The sequence below is a fragment of the Thunnus maccoyii genome, chromosome 17 (assembly GCF_910596095.1).
Source record: "Thunnus maccoyii chromosome 17, fThuMac1.1, whole genome shotgun sequence".
Lineage (NCBI taxonomy): Eukaryota > Metazoa > Chordata > Actinopteri > Scombriformes > Scombridae > Thunnus > Thunnus maccoyii.
The window spans coordinates 24,773,686-24,791,791 of NC_056549.1; the positions used below are offsets into that span (position 1 = coordinate 24,773,686).

The 18,106-nt window shown below is 38.8% G+C and overlaps 1 protein-coding gene across 2 annotated transcripts in view; it reads right to left on the bottom strand.

Annotated features, from left to right (window-relative positions):
- LOC121882103 (E3 ubiquitin-protein ligase TRIM9) overlaps positions 1–13,263 on the bottom strand; it is a 54,414-nt gene extending 41,151 nt beyond the window's left edge. For both annotated transcript variants that reach the window (XM_042390106.1, XM_042390105.1), the window contains exon 1: positions 12,129–13,263. In XM_042390106.1, coding sequence (XP_042246040.1) covers positions 12,129–12,944 — 816 coding nt within the window. In that variant the 5' untranslated portion in view covers positions 12,945–13,263. The remainder of the gene's footprint in view (positions 1–12,128) is intronic.
- Between the last annotated feature and the right edge of the window lie 4,843 nt (positions 13,264–18,106).

Genomic DNA, 18,106 nt, shown 5'->3' on the forward strand with positions numbered 1-18,106 from the left:
TTGCGGGGACAGGTTTTCTCAAAGTCACATTTTGGGACTCACTTCCCATGTGGTGACAGAAATCCAGTCCCCATAAAGTCAACCATTTCTTTTAGGGTTAAGACTTGGTTTTATGGTTAAGTTTAGAATTAGGACCATTTTCTTAAAGCTACATGCATTTCCTGAAATGAATGAATGAATTAAAGAATGAATGAATGGTGTCATGCCTGCATGGGCTTAAAAGGCTCCACAAATTAACACCAGCCAGATCCATAGCCACATATACATTTTCAAGCAATACTATAAAATATCCTACAATAAAGAAAAGCAATTTAAATTGTCATGATCTTCATATCAAAAACAAAATTCTTAAATCACTGACAAAACATGCAGTGTATAATTATAATACTGGAGAAATCAGAATAAATACTGATTAAATAGTCAATTTGTCCATCTTTTCCAGGCCTTTGAGACAAAGTTAGAAAATGCATAGAAAACATATACAAAATTATGTTTTTAGTATTTTATTAAATCTTTATTGACCAGGTAAAAAGTCTCATTGAGATTAAAGGACAGGTTCACAATTTTTCAAGTCTGTCTTAAAACAACAGTCAGGAGCCCAAATGAACACTGACATAGGTTTTTCTTGTTGTAATCATTCCTCCTGTTCATACTGAACATTAAAAGCACAGCACTTAAAGTGCATTATGAAGGCTGCATAAAGGGCCAGTACAAGATAAATAAGGCGTTTTTTGAACTGAACTGTGACTCATGCGAAGCTTATCTGGTGGAGTCCCAGAATAAAAATATACTGAAGAGCTGGAAATGAACATAATAGGTCTCCTTTCAGGTTAGGGTAGGCCTCCCGGGAATTCATGTCACTCAATAGAATGTCCTCATAAGCACAGTATTACAGATTAGTGAGTGTTTGTGTGTGTGTTGCTGGGCCTGAAGGTAAGAGGCGAGTAGGGCTGACCTGTCATGGCCAGTACCATCTGAAATGGGGTTAGTCAGGCCTGGCAAGTTGGCACAGTTCTTCACTCGCTCTAAATTACCTCAGAAACAGCATCTCCAAGAGATGAAAGCACATATGTCTGCTGATAAAACTGTAGTAACTTGTTGTAATGTGGCCTGAGGCACTGAATACAATTTCAAAAGGTATATTAGATATTAGAAGATATATATTACACTGAGAAAATCAGTACAGTGTTCCAGTCATGTAGTCTTACTAAGACATGACATGAAGTTGCCTGGTTATTCTAATGTACCTGTAATCATTAAAACTGCTCCTTACTGTATCTGTGGGAGATATGAGCTGAAAGGGATGTTTATTACTGTATAACTCGATGATTTTTTGACCATCTGGTGATATAGTTGGCTTTCATACTCTCTGACCTTTCTTTATCACCTCCTGTTGTCTAAATGAGATCAAAAGCTGCTACACAGCTGTTATATAACAATATTATTTGTGCTATTTATTAAAAAGGGGGGAGGGGAAGCATGATTTACAACTATTGTGCTAACCAAAAGATTCTGGATGATCAAAAAGAAATCAAATACATACGGTACAATCAAGACATATTTAATATCTGGGAAATGTTCAATATTTCAGTATTGTTGTGAATTCAAAGAGTTCCCTATCCACATAAAAGCTGCATGAAGAGATATAAGAGATCACAAAAAACAGCCTGCTGGCAGCTCAGATAGTAACACACTTGTCAAAATGTTTTGTCAGCATCCCTGCAGACAAGAAACAAGCAAGACAAAATGTTTACTGTCAATATTAAATGACATAATATTAGAGGAACTGACAATTCTGGAGAGGGAAAGAGATCTAATTTTATTCTATATGCTCGAGATTCATCCAGTAAATGATTTTTTTTTTTTTGGTATATCTAGAAATATTCCAAAAACATGACACATGCTACTGTGGAAAGATTCGGTATGATAATTGACTTCATTATTCATCATATGTCCTCATGTGTCACAAATCTCGAGTCAGTGAGTCTGATTTCTGCCAATAAACAGCAGGGAGTAACGTGGTAAATAAAAAAGCAGGCCAACAACATCACCCTTGTCATCATATGACAAACAACCACCACTATAAACACAAAATAATTATATTTTCAGAAGGATGTTCTGATTTTCTGCCGTCAGAGATAAGCTTCAGGCCTGTAATGTAATACAATTTACTGCAGATGTTGCTGAGGAGGAGTGTGCGTGTTTCCCAGAATAAACAAAGGTTGGTATAAACCAGCCATCCTGCCACTCCGACTGTGTTGATAGCAGTCTACACCAGAATAAATCTACATCATCTGCAATCTTAACATCAGACACAGACACATACACACACACAGGGATAGCTGCGGCTCAGGATGTAGAGCGGGTCATCCACCAATCAGTAGGTCAGCAGCATGTCATAGTGTCCTTGGGTAAGATACTAAGCTCCAAATTGCTCCTGGTGGCTGCGCCATCAGTGTGTGAATGGGTGAGTGAGCATTAGAAACACTGTAAAGCTTTGGATAAAAAGCGCTATATTGCTCCTGTTGAGCAGGTTGGCACCTTGCATGGCAGCGTCTGCCATCAGTGTATGAATGTGTGTGTGAAGGGGTGAATGTTGGCATGTGTTGTAGAGCACTTTGAGTGGTTGGTAGACTAGAAAAGCGCTATATAATTGCAGCCCATTTGCCATTTACACCCACTGACCATCTGTTTTTCTCTCCTTCTCACTACCACACACTTGATAATACCACATTCAAATTTGAGTTTGATTAAGATTTAGTGCTAATCTAACACTTATTTTTCTCCATCTTTGTTAATAAAAGCCACTGACATCTGTCTTGAACCCACATAAGCTGATATTTCATTGACAAATCCTACTAACACGCTTTACTTAACATCTCACTGTACAAAAAGGTTATGAAACAATTTGAGTGTGCATGAAATTATATTCTTGAACATTAGCATACTAGCCTAAATAAAAGCCAAACAAAATCTTGTGAGCTCAACTGTCACAGTGAGATTTAGTTTCAGGATGATTTTCTTAACAAAATCTCTCTGAATTTTGTCCAACGACTGTCTAGCTGCCAAAATCCAGATGAAAGAAGACAGGAGTTGTTCAAAAAGTTGGAACGCTTGAGCTCTGAGTCTTTATCACACATGCAATGATGCATCTAACCCAAAAAAAAAACTCCCTTTTTTACCCTTTCTAGATCACCAGCTTGTGGACTGACCAGTAAGGAAGACATATCACCCTCACTGGCAAATTACAGTCTGGGCTGGACAATGATTCCAAATATGAGGGAGGATGATGGTAATCAACTGAGGATCCGTAGCACTCACAGGACATGAAATACATGTTTTCTGCAGGTGCAAACAGACTTAAAACATGTGGAGGGACATATGAGAAGCTGAAACACATTTTGGAAAAGAGAGAACTGACTACATCATCAACAGCAGCTCTGTTTCACCATCTAACACAGCGAACAACAACAACAACAACAACAGCAGCAGCAGGAGTTGACTTAAAAAGGTTCAGAAGCTTGATAACAAGCAGCAGAACAACACAAAGATAAAATCAAGTGACAGAAGGAAGAGTCAGGAGAGACGATACGATTTTCGAAGCAGCTCAAAATACCGAGGGAGCAATTAAATTTTGGTGCTGCATACAGATCCCATGGCATTTCAAAGTCAGTAATGGTACCATTTTTGAGGTACCACGCAAAAAATTCTAAAAAGCTGCCTGGGCAATGGAGAGGATAGGTTATCATCTTGGGAAAGGGGATTTATTTTGATCAGGACTTATCTGCTAACATAAAGGCACAAGCGTACACTTGCCAAAAAGAAAGCGATTACAGCAGAGGCAGGTACATCAAAACACATTTTCAACGCTGAGTTAAGGGTATTTGGGACCAAAATCTGTGGTTCCCAAAAGAAGGCAATAAAGGGTCTCTGTACACCTGTACATACTGCAGCTAATGGAGGGGAAGATCAATGAACTCAAAGTGTTACCAAGGATGCAAAATGACTCACCTAAATCTGAGGTTTGAAGGTGACATTTTCCAACCCTGTCTTTTAAAAATGACAGTGTTTCCCAAACATACAGCAGGCTGTACGTAAGCAGGCTGCAAAAACTTGTATTAATGTGTATTGATATCTAAACCTTCTGTAGAATGCAGCATAAATCAACATGGATCAGAAGTCAATCATTTTTTGATGGATTTTCATTTATTTTTTGGTACAGTCATATGCTTGAATTTGCAAGCTCACAGGATATGGTTGGTTACCTAGCAACAGAACTGTTAAATGTTGTCTACCTGCCAATGTTGTCTATTGCTTCTAAGTGTATCTGTTAAAGGCGACATAACATGCATATTTATCTTACCAACTCTTCATGCAGTCCCTCAGTTCAGCCTTTGTCAGAAACAGCTCGTTTTGGCTACTGTCTCTTTAAGGCTCCCCTTCTGATGAGCCCACTATATTCTGATTGGCCAGTTTCCAGAAGCTGCCCCTCAGCAGGCTACATAAACAAACATTTGTAGTAGAATTTCACTTATTTTTCTTAGTCTTTACTCAAAATGGAAACTTTTCAAATACATATGTACATGTTCGAGCTAAATATGCGAGTGGACAGTGCAAAAAACCCAAAGAGCAACCTTAGCAACAACAACCTTAGCAACAAAGACTACAGAACAGACGGCTGTTTGTGGGCATTTGTGAACAATCTTGACATTATCACAAGGAGGTAGAGTAGAGGTAACTTTGCAAACGAAGCGTTCCAGCTCAGGCTGAAACCCTGGCTTTTGACTTGCAGGGAACATTTTAACATCATAACAGTATAAAAATAACAGTGGATCACAAAAAGCACGATAGGTCCCCTTTAAATATGTGTTGCATACTTCATGATTAGACCTAACAGTCGGCAGCAGAGAGCTTTTAGTGTCTTGTCCAAATGCAGTTTCAAGAAAGAGTAAATATTTTTTCACATGCTAACTGCATACAACAAAAGCTTAAAGATCTTCTCAGCCATTAAAAATCTAAAATGATTTTAAGATGACACTGCAAAAAACTGAAGCACACACGGCAGCAAAGGAGAATCAGCAGCTTTGCATTTGTGGTTTTTAATATTTAACTCAGAGCACTGCCAGAGCTCGCTGCTCTTTACTGGACTGAGCTAGGTCACACATACACACACACACACACACACACACACACATAAATACATGCGTGGGCACACATACAGTACCAGTCAAAAGTTTGGACACGCATTCCCATTCACTTGAATGAGAAAGTGTGTCCAAACTTTTGACTGGTACTGTATGTGTATGTGTGCATGCTTTAAATAGACAGTGTGTCTTCTGCTTGACTGATCAGAGGAAATTGGATCAGTGTGTCTTCCTCTGCATTTCCTCTGTGAAAGTTCATCCGCTTCACTTATGCATATTTATGCCCTCCCAAATGTGTGTGTGAGTGAGTGTGTATTTGAGTGTGTGTAGCAGTGGAATAGTCACCCCTGAGGCTGCTCCATGATATACTAGGTTTACAACAAATACAATAATGATCCAACTGTCTTTCCTTGACATCTCACATTAGTGAATTCTCAAATACAGGATTTGTAAAGCATGAAACACACACACATACGCCTCAAAACGGCATCAAATATGGCAACACACACACATTTACGCGCATGCAAAGACACAAATAAACACACAGGAACAAACTCATGCAGCTGCTTCATGTTCACTCCCTGAGGGAATTCGATTGACAACTGGAGGTCTGTTTAATCCACATGAGACATACCATTACTCACTGTCTACCACCCCAGGTAACACATACACACATTACAACAGCCATCCTTCACTGAATCATGCAAACCATCCTTGAGTATGATTCGGAGGTACAGCATACCAGATGTTCAGCCTGCAGTCAAAAGTCAGATATCTTAATACTGTTTACGTCTATGACAGTTTGTTACAGACATGGCAGCCAACTCACCAACAAAACAAATACTAAGCAAACACATAATCAGTCCATGAGTTTCCCCTTGAGCTACAGTGGCCCAGTAGGGTCTTAATTCCCTAATGGTTTGGAGTTCTTCAAAACCTTAAGAACCTTCAAAGGTTCTGTCCAGAATTAGAGATCTTACAGTACACTATCTGCTAGTAGAAACGACAGCATCATTAAACTTTTATGGTTATATTTAGGCACTGGCAGCACTTGGTTAAGGCTAGGGAAAGATCATGGTCTACTTCAGAGTGATATATTAATGTAGCACTTCATTCATTCGAAAAATCATTGCATGTGAGTATAATCCAGGCAACGATTACTTTTGCCAACACAACGCCTTTAGGAGAACAGTTTAGTGGGGTAGTATAATCCCATATGGGCTGGGCACCATGTGGTGCAGGAAACTGATAAATCAATCAATCAGCCTACAACCAAATCATGATTCAGCCTGTTGTTAGGTCATGAAAGCTTTTTAAGCAACCAGTACTCTGAGAAAAATCATTCTGGTGCACAGAAGCAGAAGCATAGGAAGTCGAATGACGATAGCAGAATGCTGCAACACCCACTAAACCTGAGTAGACAACAAAGGAAAAGAGTGCTACCCACCAAAACAAAATACAGCCCTGCAGTTTTGATCTCACTGAATGACACTTCAAAAACTCTACAGCCATTTCTGCTCTGCAACAAAGATTCACATGATGTTTGCTGCCTGACTCAAGTGCAGGCTTGAGAGAGGAGAAGACAGCCAATCATCGATCCCCCTCAACATGAAGGACACCATATTAACTAAGTTGGCTGGCCATCTCTTATTCATACACTGCTCATTACTTATCAACGCCCTCTCACTCCTGTACTCTGATGGGATTTTCACGGTCCATTTATGGGACAGGACGATAGAGAGAAAGAATGATGGAGGAAGGGCAGGAGGAAGGGGGTTAAATTAGGGGGAGGGGACAGTGTAAATAAGAGATGGAGATGGAGAAGTGAAGGGAGAGAGGCTGAAGAGAAGGTGAATGATGAGCAAAAGCCAGAAAGAAGGCAAAAGAGACAAAAACGTGTGACTGCTAAATGATGAATGGATGACTGGAGGCTTCCAATCACACAAAAAAACAGAGAGACAGAGAGATTAGTCCCAATGACCCATTTAGCAGGAGATAGACAAAAATGTCTTTTAATTTGCACTTAGGAAGTGTGGGTGTGATGATCAGGATGATGAAGGCCTTATGAAATGCTGTATTAAACACAGAAAGTAGTCTGGTTGTCAAAAATCAGACACTGGTCCTGTACCCTTTTGCTTCCTTTTTTACCATAATGTCATAATAAAGATGGTAATGACTGTGAAAAGGTTAAAATATTGTAAAATCCTGCACATTTCACAACTTATGCAATCAAATCAGGAGTTTATCCAGAGTAAAAATGACAGGTGAGAGAAAAGAAGACAGAAAAACAAGCACAATCTTCTATTTTCATCGCTATCTTTTGAATATTAACAGCAAAGTTGGGTCATACTGAAACCCGAGAAGAGTGAACTCAAAGTGACCCCAACTCTGGAGCAGACTCCTCTTTTAAATTAATGAAACAGTTATTAAAAAATGAATTAAATCATAAATCACTTTAATCAGCCTTTAATGAAATAGGCTGGTGATTTTAGGCGTGTAGAGTTAGAGTGGCAGAGGGATGAAGTTGGACGGCAAAACACGATGCTATCACTGGGTTTTACTCAAAATGTTCTCCACTTGAGTGTTAAATGAATGAATTAAAATTTTATTACTGTCATGCATATAATGCATATAATGCATGACAGTATGCACTCCAAGCCAGATACAAAGTGCTCCATATACATTTTCAAACCAGGCTACTTGTCCAGAAATAAGGAAAGCCATTTTTAAAAATTGTCACAATCAGATTTTCAGACCTTCTGCAACAAAATTAACAACTGACAAAACTTACACAGAGTAAATATCAGAATAAAAACTAATGTCTAACTATGTCTTTTGAGACAAAGTTAGCAAATATAAACACGTCGAAACTAGACAACCATTCCCATTTTTTGATCTTCCACACACCAGAATATTTCAGGGTTTTTTTCCAGCCACTTCTTGAAAAATGTACTATTAAATTATCCTATTATGAACAATTCTTGACCTGCAACAATTAGTTGATTAATCGATTAGTTATCGATTAGTCGATTAATCGATCAACAGAAAATTAATCAGTTCAGGCTTCTTACATGTGAGGATTTTATGCTTTTCTTTGTCATATATGATAGTAAACTAAATATATTTGGCTTTTGGACTGTTGGATGAATAAAATGCATTTGAATAAGTTATTAATGTAAGTTTTGTAGGCAAAAATGCCCAAAATTTGCTCCATGACATATCATAAACCTCCATTAAACCCTCATGTTTCAAGAGCTGCAATGATTTGTCAACTGACAGAAAATTAATCAGCAATTATTTTTAATTGAATAATCATTTTAGTCTTTTTTTTTTTTTAGAAAAATGCAGAAAGTTTTGTTGGTTTCAGCCTCTCAAATGTGAGTATTTGATGTTTTTTTTTTTTGTCATACATATTTTTAATCTTTAATTAGTCAGGCAGTCTCATTGAGATTAAGATCTCTTTTCCAAGAGAGACCTGAGAACAAGAAACATTCATAAGACAAGAACAAAATCAGTAAACAGAAACAACACAACTACACAATTAACAAGGAATTAATAAAAACAGTTACAAGAGTCATAAAAAACATGAGATAATAAAGCTTTAAAATCTCCAAGAGAAATTTAAGACTCGAGTTTGAGGGCAGTTTGCAGTTCATTCCATTTAAAAGGTGCATATTGCGGGAAACCATTTCAGCCAACATTAGTGTGAACATGAGGGATATCTAAGGTTAAGTAGTTATTGGATTGTTTACTGTAGTTACTAGAATTACATGTAATAAGAGATGTGAGGTAGTTTAGAAGCTTCAGCAGTAGAGCTTTATAGATGAATAATATGAGGTAGTTATTTCTTCTTGACTGTAAAGAAGTCCAACTAACCTTGTGATACAGAGAACAAAGATTTATACAAAATTTGTCATTTGCGATAAAGCGTAATGCACTATGATATATAGGCTTTAACTGCTGAAGTGTTGATGGGGCAGCATGACAGTACAGAATATCTCCATAGTCAAGGACAGACATGAAGGTTGACTGCACAATAGTCTTATGGTTAGAAGAAGACAGACAACCTTTGATTCTATACAAGAAAGCCTAGTTGAATGACAGTCTGCTGTCAAGACAAAGTCCTAAGTATTTGTATGACTCAGTAAGAGTAATATGGTTGCAATTTAAAGTATTAATGGCATGATAGTCAGAGTCACTGGTGGAGGTGGAGAGTACCATGTACTTGGTCTTTTTTACATTTAAAACTAGTCTGTGATTAAGGAGTGATAATTGGAAAGCATCGAAGGCAGACTGAAGCCTGAGCTAGGGTGGAGTCTGGGGAAAATAAAATGGTATCATCTGCAAAAAGATGTTCATTGAAGTATTGATTAGGAAAAATTATGTTATTTATGTATAATGGTAAAGATTAACAGACCAAGGATAGACCCCTGTGGCACCCCATTTCTGATAGTAAGACGGCTTGACTGAGCACCATCAGCAACAAAAGTCTGAGTTCTCTCTGTAAGGTGAGAGTGGAACCAATTAAGCGTGCCTTCATCTAACTCTATAGACTATGGCTTGTGGAGTAGGATTTTATGATTGACAGTATCATATGCTTTTGAGAGGTCAAAGAAGAGAGCGGCACAAAATTGTTTTTTATCCAGGGGGGAGACAATGTTATCAATGACTGAAACTGCATCTGTTATTGTGCTGTGACCCGGGCGAAAACCAGACTGTTGTGGCTGTAATAAGTTTAGTGAATCAATAAAAGTGCGTAGATGTAAATTGACCAATGATTCTAGTATTTTGCTTAGAAAGGAAACGTAGATATTGGACGGCAGTTGTTGAGATTGCGGACATCACCACTTTTGTATAAGGGTACCACTAAGGCGCTTTTCCATAAAGCTGGAAAAGGTTAAAATATGTGCTAAATGTGGACAGATTAAGGGGGCACTTGGATGAAGGAGATATTGGTCAAGATTATCTGCACCAGTATTTTTGCATGCTTTTAACCTAAGCAGAGCTTTGTGAACATCTGTACTGCTTACCAAACTAAAAGAAAATTTGCAGTCAGCGGAAGCTGAGGCACTGGGGACTCCCTCGGTTGGACAGATATGATAATTGTCTACAGGTGAATCTACAGACATATTATTAAATAAAAGACCAGAGGACAGGAAATGGTGATTAAAAGCTTCAATGTAGGATGATCTATGGGAAATACGACCAGATACTTCTTTGTTCTGTGGTGGGAGATGTGACCGTGATGAATTCTTAAAAGATGCTATAGTGTTCCAAAATTTAGTTGAACTATCACAGGCAGAGAGTGCTGACTGATAATAATTTGATTTAGCCTTCCTAATTGTGCTGGTGCAGATGTTTCTTTGTTGCCTGAAGGTTAACCAGTCCTCAGGGGTGCCACTGGATCTAGTCTTGGACCAGGCTTTGTCTCTGTTGTGGATGGCATTAGAGACTTCTAGGGAGAACCAAGGACTGTATTTGTTTTTAATTCTTTTTTTTTTTTTAAGGGGCATGTCTGTCAGTAATCACATTAAAAGACTGTAAAAGGTTTTCCAGTGCTACAGTAGGATCAGTAATAGAGAAAGTAGAGGTATACATGACAATAAACTGAATTTTGATTTTGGACTGTTGACCTGACAAAACAAGACATCTGAAGATGCCACCATGAGCTCTAAGAAATTAGAACAGCAATTCACTAATTTCAGACAAAACAACTGATCAATTAATCAAGAAAATATTCGTGAGATTAATCACTAATGAAAATAATCATCAGTTGCAGCCCTGTAATAAGGGACAAAAATATTTCTCCCAAATCACAAACAATCTTTTTTCCACCTGAATATATTTGAATCTGCCAACCTCAACCTTGTTTAATATGCATATACATATGTCCTAAATTTTGGTTGTGACGTGTTTTTTCAAACCATTTTTCTTTAAAAGCTTACTTTTAATGGATTAATGATTCAGAAAAGGAGACATTTACACAGTTAATTGTCTGCGCAGTTTGTGACCAGACACCAGGAAAAGGGTTGTAATAATGACTTAAGCTTACATCCTGATCCAGCCTGAGGAACTCCACCAACGTCCTCCTCCTACACTTCAGTCACTATTCACATCACACACACATACAGATGTGGGCCAGTAACATATGAAAACGCCAGGACAACACTGTGTGACCTATTCACGTGATGACTCACAGTTGCAGGCACACACACACACACACAAACACATTACACTGGGGGTTTTACCCCTACAGTAATTATTTTACAAGTGAGTTCTCTAATTTACAATTTGCCCTACAAACCCTAAGCTCAACACAGGAGAGCAAAGGTGTTTCCCTTCTGTGTGACTAACATTTACTGCATCCTCACGCTTTACATTCGCTTGAAGCAATCCTGACAATGCAGTCTGCTAAATTTTCAACAACAAGCAGATTGTGAAGGATTTGGTTTGAAAACATGTAGACTGATAGCTAACAACTAATACACATTAATATAATGCCATAAAAACACTTAAACATGAAGACAGTGGTTGGTAGGTAGTAAACTGTGTGGGTGTTTATTTCCGCTCACAACAAAATGCAAGTGTATAAATGGATTGGAGCCTTTGGGGGGGATTTATGAATCCCTGCCTGTGTGTGTGTGTGTGTGTGTGTGTGTGTGTGTGTGTGTGTGTGTGTGTGTGTAAGAGACAGAGAGAGAGAGAGAGAGAGAGAGAGAGAGAGAGAGAGAGAGAGAGAGACTGTATGCAATAGTGTCTGTAAACCATACAGCTCATTAGTATTCAACAAGTAGTAGTAGTAGCCTAATTATTATTGTATCAGTATGGCTTTACAGGACAGGTACTTAAGTGACTCTGTGTGTGTGTGTGTGTGTGTGTGTGTGTGTGTGTGTGTGTGTGTGTGTGTGTGTGTGTGTGTGTGTGTGTGCGTGTGTGCGTGCGTGCGTGCGTGTGTGTGTGTGTTTGTATCCCTTCATCACTCACTTTGTGTTGTTTCCACATCACAGCCAGCGGTTTGACATCGTGCTTTGCGTGTTTTCCCTCCTCCAGACACTTCATGCATACCGGAGCCTTGCAGCTGCAGCAGTACATGTTGAAGTTTTCCGCTTCGTGATCCACGCAGGTCGCGGGTTTCCGCGCGGTAGCGGGCGGCTGCTGACCGCCGCCGCTCCCTCCTCCGCCAGCCGCCCCTCCTGCCGCTTGGTTCGGCGGCGGCACCAGGCGGTGCTTGGCCAGCGGACCGCGGGACGGGTGGCACCGCTGCTGGCAGGCGTTACAGTAGAAGACGTCGCACTGCTCGCACATCACCGCCGCGTCCACCGGGTTGCGGTCGCACAGCTGGCACTTCACCGCGGTGGAGGAAGATGAAGAGGAGGAGGCGGAGGTGGCGCGGTTCTGCTGGTACCGCGCCACGATGGCCTCCAGCAGCCGGTTCCGAGGGAAACCCCGGAGACCCCGCTCATCCAAGGAGACGCTCCGGTGGCACAGCGGACAGGTGAGGGAGCAGTGTCGGTGGGCGATGGCCGGAGGAAACACCCGCACCCCGTTTGGAGACTTGAGTTGGCACGGCGTGTAGGAGCCGTATCCGCTGTCCGTCTCGCTGTACAGGCTCATCTTGTCCATGTCCAGGTAGTCGTAGTCAGAGCTGCCCGAAGCTCGGCTCTGCACCGGGGTCTCCCCCTCCGGGGTCTGCACGGTGATGTTCCGAGCGCACGCCAGGCAGACATTGTGGGAGCACGGCAGCAGGATGGGGTCCTTGAAGAGAGAACCGCAAACGGGACATTTTAACTCTTCCTCCATCGCTCCCTTCGGTTTCGGTGCACCGGGGAGAGAAGCAGCTTCAATGAAAACAATCCAGCACCGACTGACACGGACAGCTCCCTACGCTGCTCTGCGCAGGCGCAAAGGGGGGCGGGGATTGTGGGGCTTGTGGTTCGAGTTGATTGATCGGGTTAATTTAAGCTACAGGCTCTGAAATACCACGGACCCCCTTTATTGTCATGAGTCATAAATGTTTGTTTGTTTGTTTGTTTGTTTGCTCTCTTTTGCCTTTGATTTTATTACACTATTGTTTTCCATTATGATGTAATGTTTCCTTGTGTGGACCCCAAAAAGAGCAGTTAACGGGGATCCAAATAAATAAATAAATAAAAATAAATAAATAAACTTGGATATACAAGCTAGTCGAACAGTGAGTAATGCTTTATTTTACAGGTCCCTTCATTTCATACCAATTTCCTGGAAGTAATTTGCAGGTATTTAACAGTTCATTTTTACAGAGAGGGTGGTGCAAAAAACACTACTGCTGTATAATTGTTAATACATAATATAATATAATATAATATGATATAATATAATATAATATAATATAATATTTTTGCTTGAAGAGTTTACCAACTTTTATGTAAACAGTGTCACGGCTCTTGTCAATCAGATGTATTTGTCTTTTTAAGACAAATACAATTTGCCAATTTGTTTATCTTTGTAAAACATCTTTGAGTGTCTTTAAAAGTGCTGTATAAATCAAATGTATTATTATTATCCTTTAGGTAGGCTGAAAGTAGTAAAACTACAATATAAAGTACAGAAGCACTGGCAGCAAAGAGGCCCCCTTTTCATTGTGTTATATTATTTGATTATTATCATTGATGCACTAACATGTAAGCAGCATTTTAATGTGTAAGCTGGTCGAGGAAGAGCTCATTTGAACAACTTGATATCATATGTAGCCTATATGTATTGTGTAATTTTAATTGACATAGGCCTATATCAACGTATCACATTTTATGGGTAAGCTGGTCATGTGTATTGTACAGTATGTAAGGCTGGACTTACACTACAGTGTAGTGTAATAAATGTAGTGAAATAGAAAATGCAGTATTTCCCTCTGAAATGAAGAAGTATAACATAACATAAAATGGAAATACTCGAGTGAAGTAGGCCTACAATCTCAAAAATGTACTAAAGTACACTATTTTAGTACATTTATGTACTATTAACCACTTAAAAATAAAATAATTAATTACTTTAATAGAATAATTGCAATATCTTGGCCATCAGTTAAATCAGGCTGCTTACTAATCTTACAGACTTACAATCATTAACTAACTTTCTGGCCAGCTGTTCAGCAATAAAATAAAAAGGAAGAAAACTGTTAATTTCTTAAATGTGAGAGCAAAACTTTTTTACCATCAGCCCTCCTGACTGTAGCTACAGAGAACAGAAAGGCCAGGACTGTCAATCATGATGTCAACAGTAATGGTGGTGATAATGTTGGTAATGATGATCCTTCATTATGACCTCCTAATACTGTGCATTTGTTCTGCCTGTCAGTCTGAGACAGATGGGACGTGATCACAGTGGCAAAATTAGACGACACCACATAAAAATGTGATAAAGTTTCAGATGTTGAGGATCCTAAAGGACGGATTCCTCTTAAGGAACAGGGACCAATTGAAGTCAGTTCGATCCAGTAACCTTTATGTTGTTTGACATTAGTCCTCTGTGTTGGCTTAACATTTAATTGACCAGACAGCAGCCGTGACTGAAGTCCCTGAGGGAGCAGCATTAATCCCACCCACTGGGACAGCTTTCCATTTATAGGCCCTGTTAGCATCCCATTACCTGCAACTGATATCAGCTCTTTGGTGTAATGAGTATGAACACATACACACCTGAAGCACAGATGCAAATGCTGATGGATACACATGCAAATGTACCAAATACTCACATGTGGATTTTTACATTCATTATCTGTCCTAACCTCTTTTAGAAGTTTCCATTATTGTCTCATAAAATATTTAATGATAGGACTGAAAATGACTGTAAGGCAGCATAGTGTCATAGCTGGAGATGAAAGCTTGTGTGGAATCGTCACTTTGACGGTGATGCATAAATGACATTGAAAGTGCATCTTTGTGGGTTGCTTTAAGTTCTGCAAATGCCCAACAGAATTATCTTCTTCCAAATGCCTCTAAAAGAAGAGTTACTTACTTACTCTTGAAGAAAATTGGTGTGATATGTTCTGTTCTTCTTCCATTTCACAACTAAAGTGCAGCCACTAGTCCAAGTGAGATAGCAAACTGGCTGACTCTGCTGGGTAAAATTGTCAGCAGTGATACCCAGGAGTAGTAGTTTCATATTATTTAATATCTGAAAAATAAATAGAAGTAATAGAAATTAATGCATCCTTTAAATCGCACTCTATAGTATATAAGTAAATCACACTCACTCTCACATCATCGATGGAACGTCTTCAGTGACTCCAGAGTCTATTCTGAACTTGAAAACTGTATTATTCATACCTAACAACCTGACTGTGGAATGATAAACTTCATGTAGAAACACTGCCCTCACATCAGACATTCAAGCTCCACATTCATGTTAAAAATAGCTTTTGTGCCTTTCATCCTATCTCACTATGCTACTGTATATGTAAGTGGATGTTCTACCCTGCTCTACTTTTCTTTTCTCAATTTAGCCGCTCTGTATGTATGAATCTCTATAAGGAAATGGGTTAACAGTGACTTTAATTTATATATTCATCTATTTATATGTAATTTCCAACTTTCTCTGTATCTTCTATACGGTTTTTATTTTATTTTGAGCTTATAGAGCGGCAGTGATGGTGATGATGATGATGTTAGGAATGGGGCTGGAAAAATTTGGCAGGACACACTGTTCAGTGTGGTGACACATACTGTATATATGTTGATATTAAATATGTATGTGATTGCACTATATCATGCTGCTGCACCTACACACTGTATATGTTTAAAGGATGCAGTAAAAAGGGTTGGAAATTTTATAACAAAAAGTAAAATGAGATGATTAAAGACATTAAAAAGAGATGATATTTTTCTTCCTTGTTAAATAAATGTCAGTAATGAGTTTCACATTCATAAAACCATTAATTGAAGAGTGCACATGTGCCATTTTTTGCTAAAATAATAGATATCTCCTCTCCATGCAGGCCCCAACTGTGTGAAGCTGTATGAACGTGAAGATGAGGGTAGAAATGTGTTTTTAAGAAATATTATAACACTTCACTTGTTTTTGTTCTGTTGTGAACGAAGAATCTCAGAGACGAAGTTTCTAAGGACATCACCTTTACCAGAGTCTCAACATCTGCTGATGCAGAATGAAAACTACCATCTATTCATCACGTGAAATCTTTACTGTGCTTCCTGAATGAATTCCTCTCCAATAATCCCACCAGCCTGATCCTTCTACTCTGAGGTTAAGCTGATAACTTCACCCAAAGGCTTTCCTCCGGTCCTCGATCACATCAGTGATTATAACGAGATGAGCTGTGAAGCAGAGAGAACAATCATGTGTTGAATCATGAAGAGCGTCTAAAAATATCAGCGTCTGCCATCGTGGCACGTCAGGCCCGACGCTGCCGGGAAATAGTTTACACAAAGAGAGGAGCAACTGTTTTCATGTCACAATCATACAATCCAAACTGGTTTTAAACTGGGTTTTGCTGCAGGAACAACTGCAGGGCAGACTGGATTGAATTTAGACATTTGATCATGCTGTTCCCTTCAGAAAAAGGATGTTTTCCTTTACACATACTTTATGGAAGATAAATAACAACATTTTATGAATGCTTTCCAGGATATGACACACCACTAGAAATAATGAAAAACAATTATAAAACTAGAAATCAACCAAAATGAATTGTATACACAGGATCTACTAGATTTCTTAATAGTTTCATTTGCCTTAAGAGTAAAACCTTAACATCTGCAGACTGGGCAGCTTTTTATTCCATATTTTCAGATTCTAAGCCGCCACAAGAGGGCAACGTTGCCATAAAACTAGGATCAAGAAGTGAACTATTGATTTGATGTCTGGACTGCAGGATTTCATTTTTTTCAGGTGGAAACATGTTTTTTTTACCATGTGCTGTACTGTTGTAGAGGTGCAGCAGATGCTTCAACCCTTCTCTGTATCCATAAAAGGGTTTGAAGATGATTTTAGTTTGATTTTTAAGAAAATCATTTCAATTTGATAGCCTACTTTTTTCTTTTTTGACCTAAGTGTATCAATTAAGCAGGGTTGGGTTTATCCACTAACTCACCCAGGATCAGTCTGACAAATTACACTCATCAAATCCTCTGCAAACTGGATTTTTTTTAATCATCAGAACAGACATTTAGCGTCTCTTGCCGTATGCTTTCTTCACTATTACTGTGGGGGTTGCAGAGCTGTTAGGTGCACATGAAAAATGAGGAATCAAAGCAAACATTTTGACTTGTCACACAGGTGTAACTAATAACTATTCACTACAAATAATCATTAATTGCTGTGTTTAATTACAGTGATTGCTGGAAGGGAGCCATCGTTAATGTAATTAGTTCATTTAATTAGTTGCACCTGTGCGTTAGTGTGTCAGCTGTGAAAAAGGTCAATGAATCTGATTCATTAGGGGATGATAATAAAGTGTTCTGATGCAGGTCAGAAAGATTTATTTTAAAAGGGAAGAGAAGAAAACTCGGTGATGCGAGTGATAGTGATAGTGATAGTGAGGAAGCATCACATTTTTCACACCTAATCATTCATTTTGGTAGTTTGAACAATGTTTAACTTGTATTTTCACTCCATAAACAACATAAATTATGAAATAATTGATGCCTGAAAATAAACATGCAGGTCATCTTTAATACTTTTTTTCAGTAATTAAATACTTTGCTCCTAAAGTTACCTGTAGTCTCAACTTACAGGTTAATAAAAATGCTGTCATCATGTGCATCAAAAACGGATGTAAAACGTTTTCTTCTTCCAAAGGAGGATGTGACTAACAAGTTTGGGAACTGCTGAACTTTTATTTTGGAAATTTTACTCTTTCAAACACATTCTTTTACACAGTAGCAACACAGACTTTGGGACATAAGAATCATGTGGGGAAATCTGCTCCACAGTTACACCTTTCAACAAATAAAGAAACAAAGACTGTG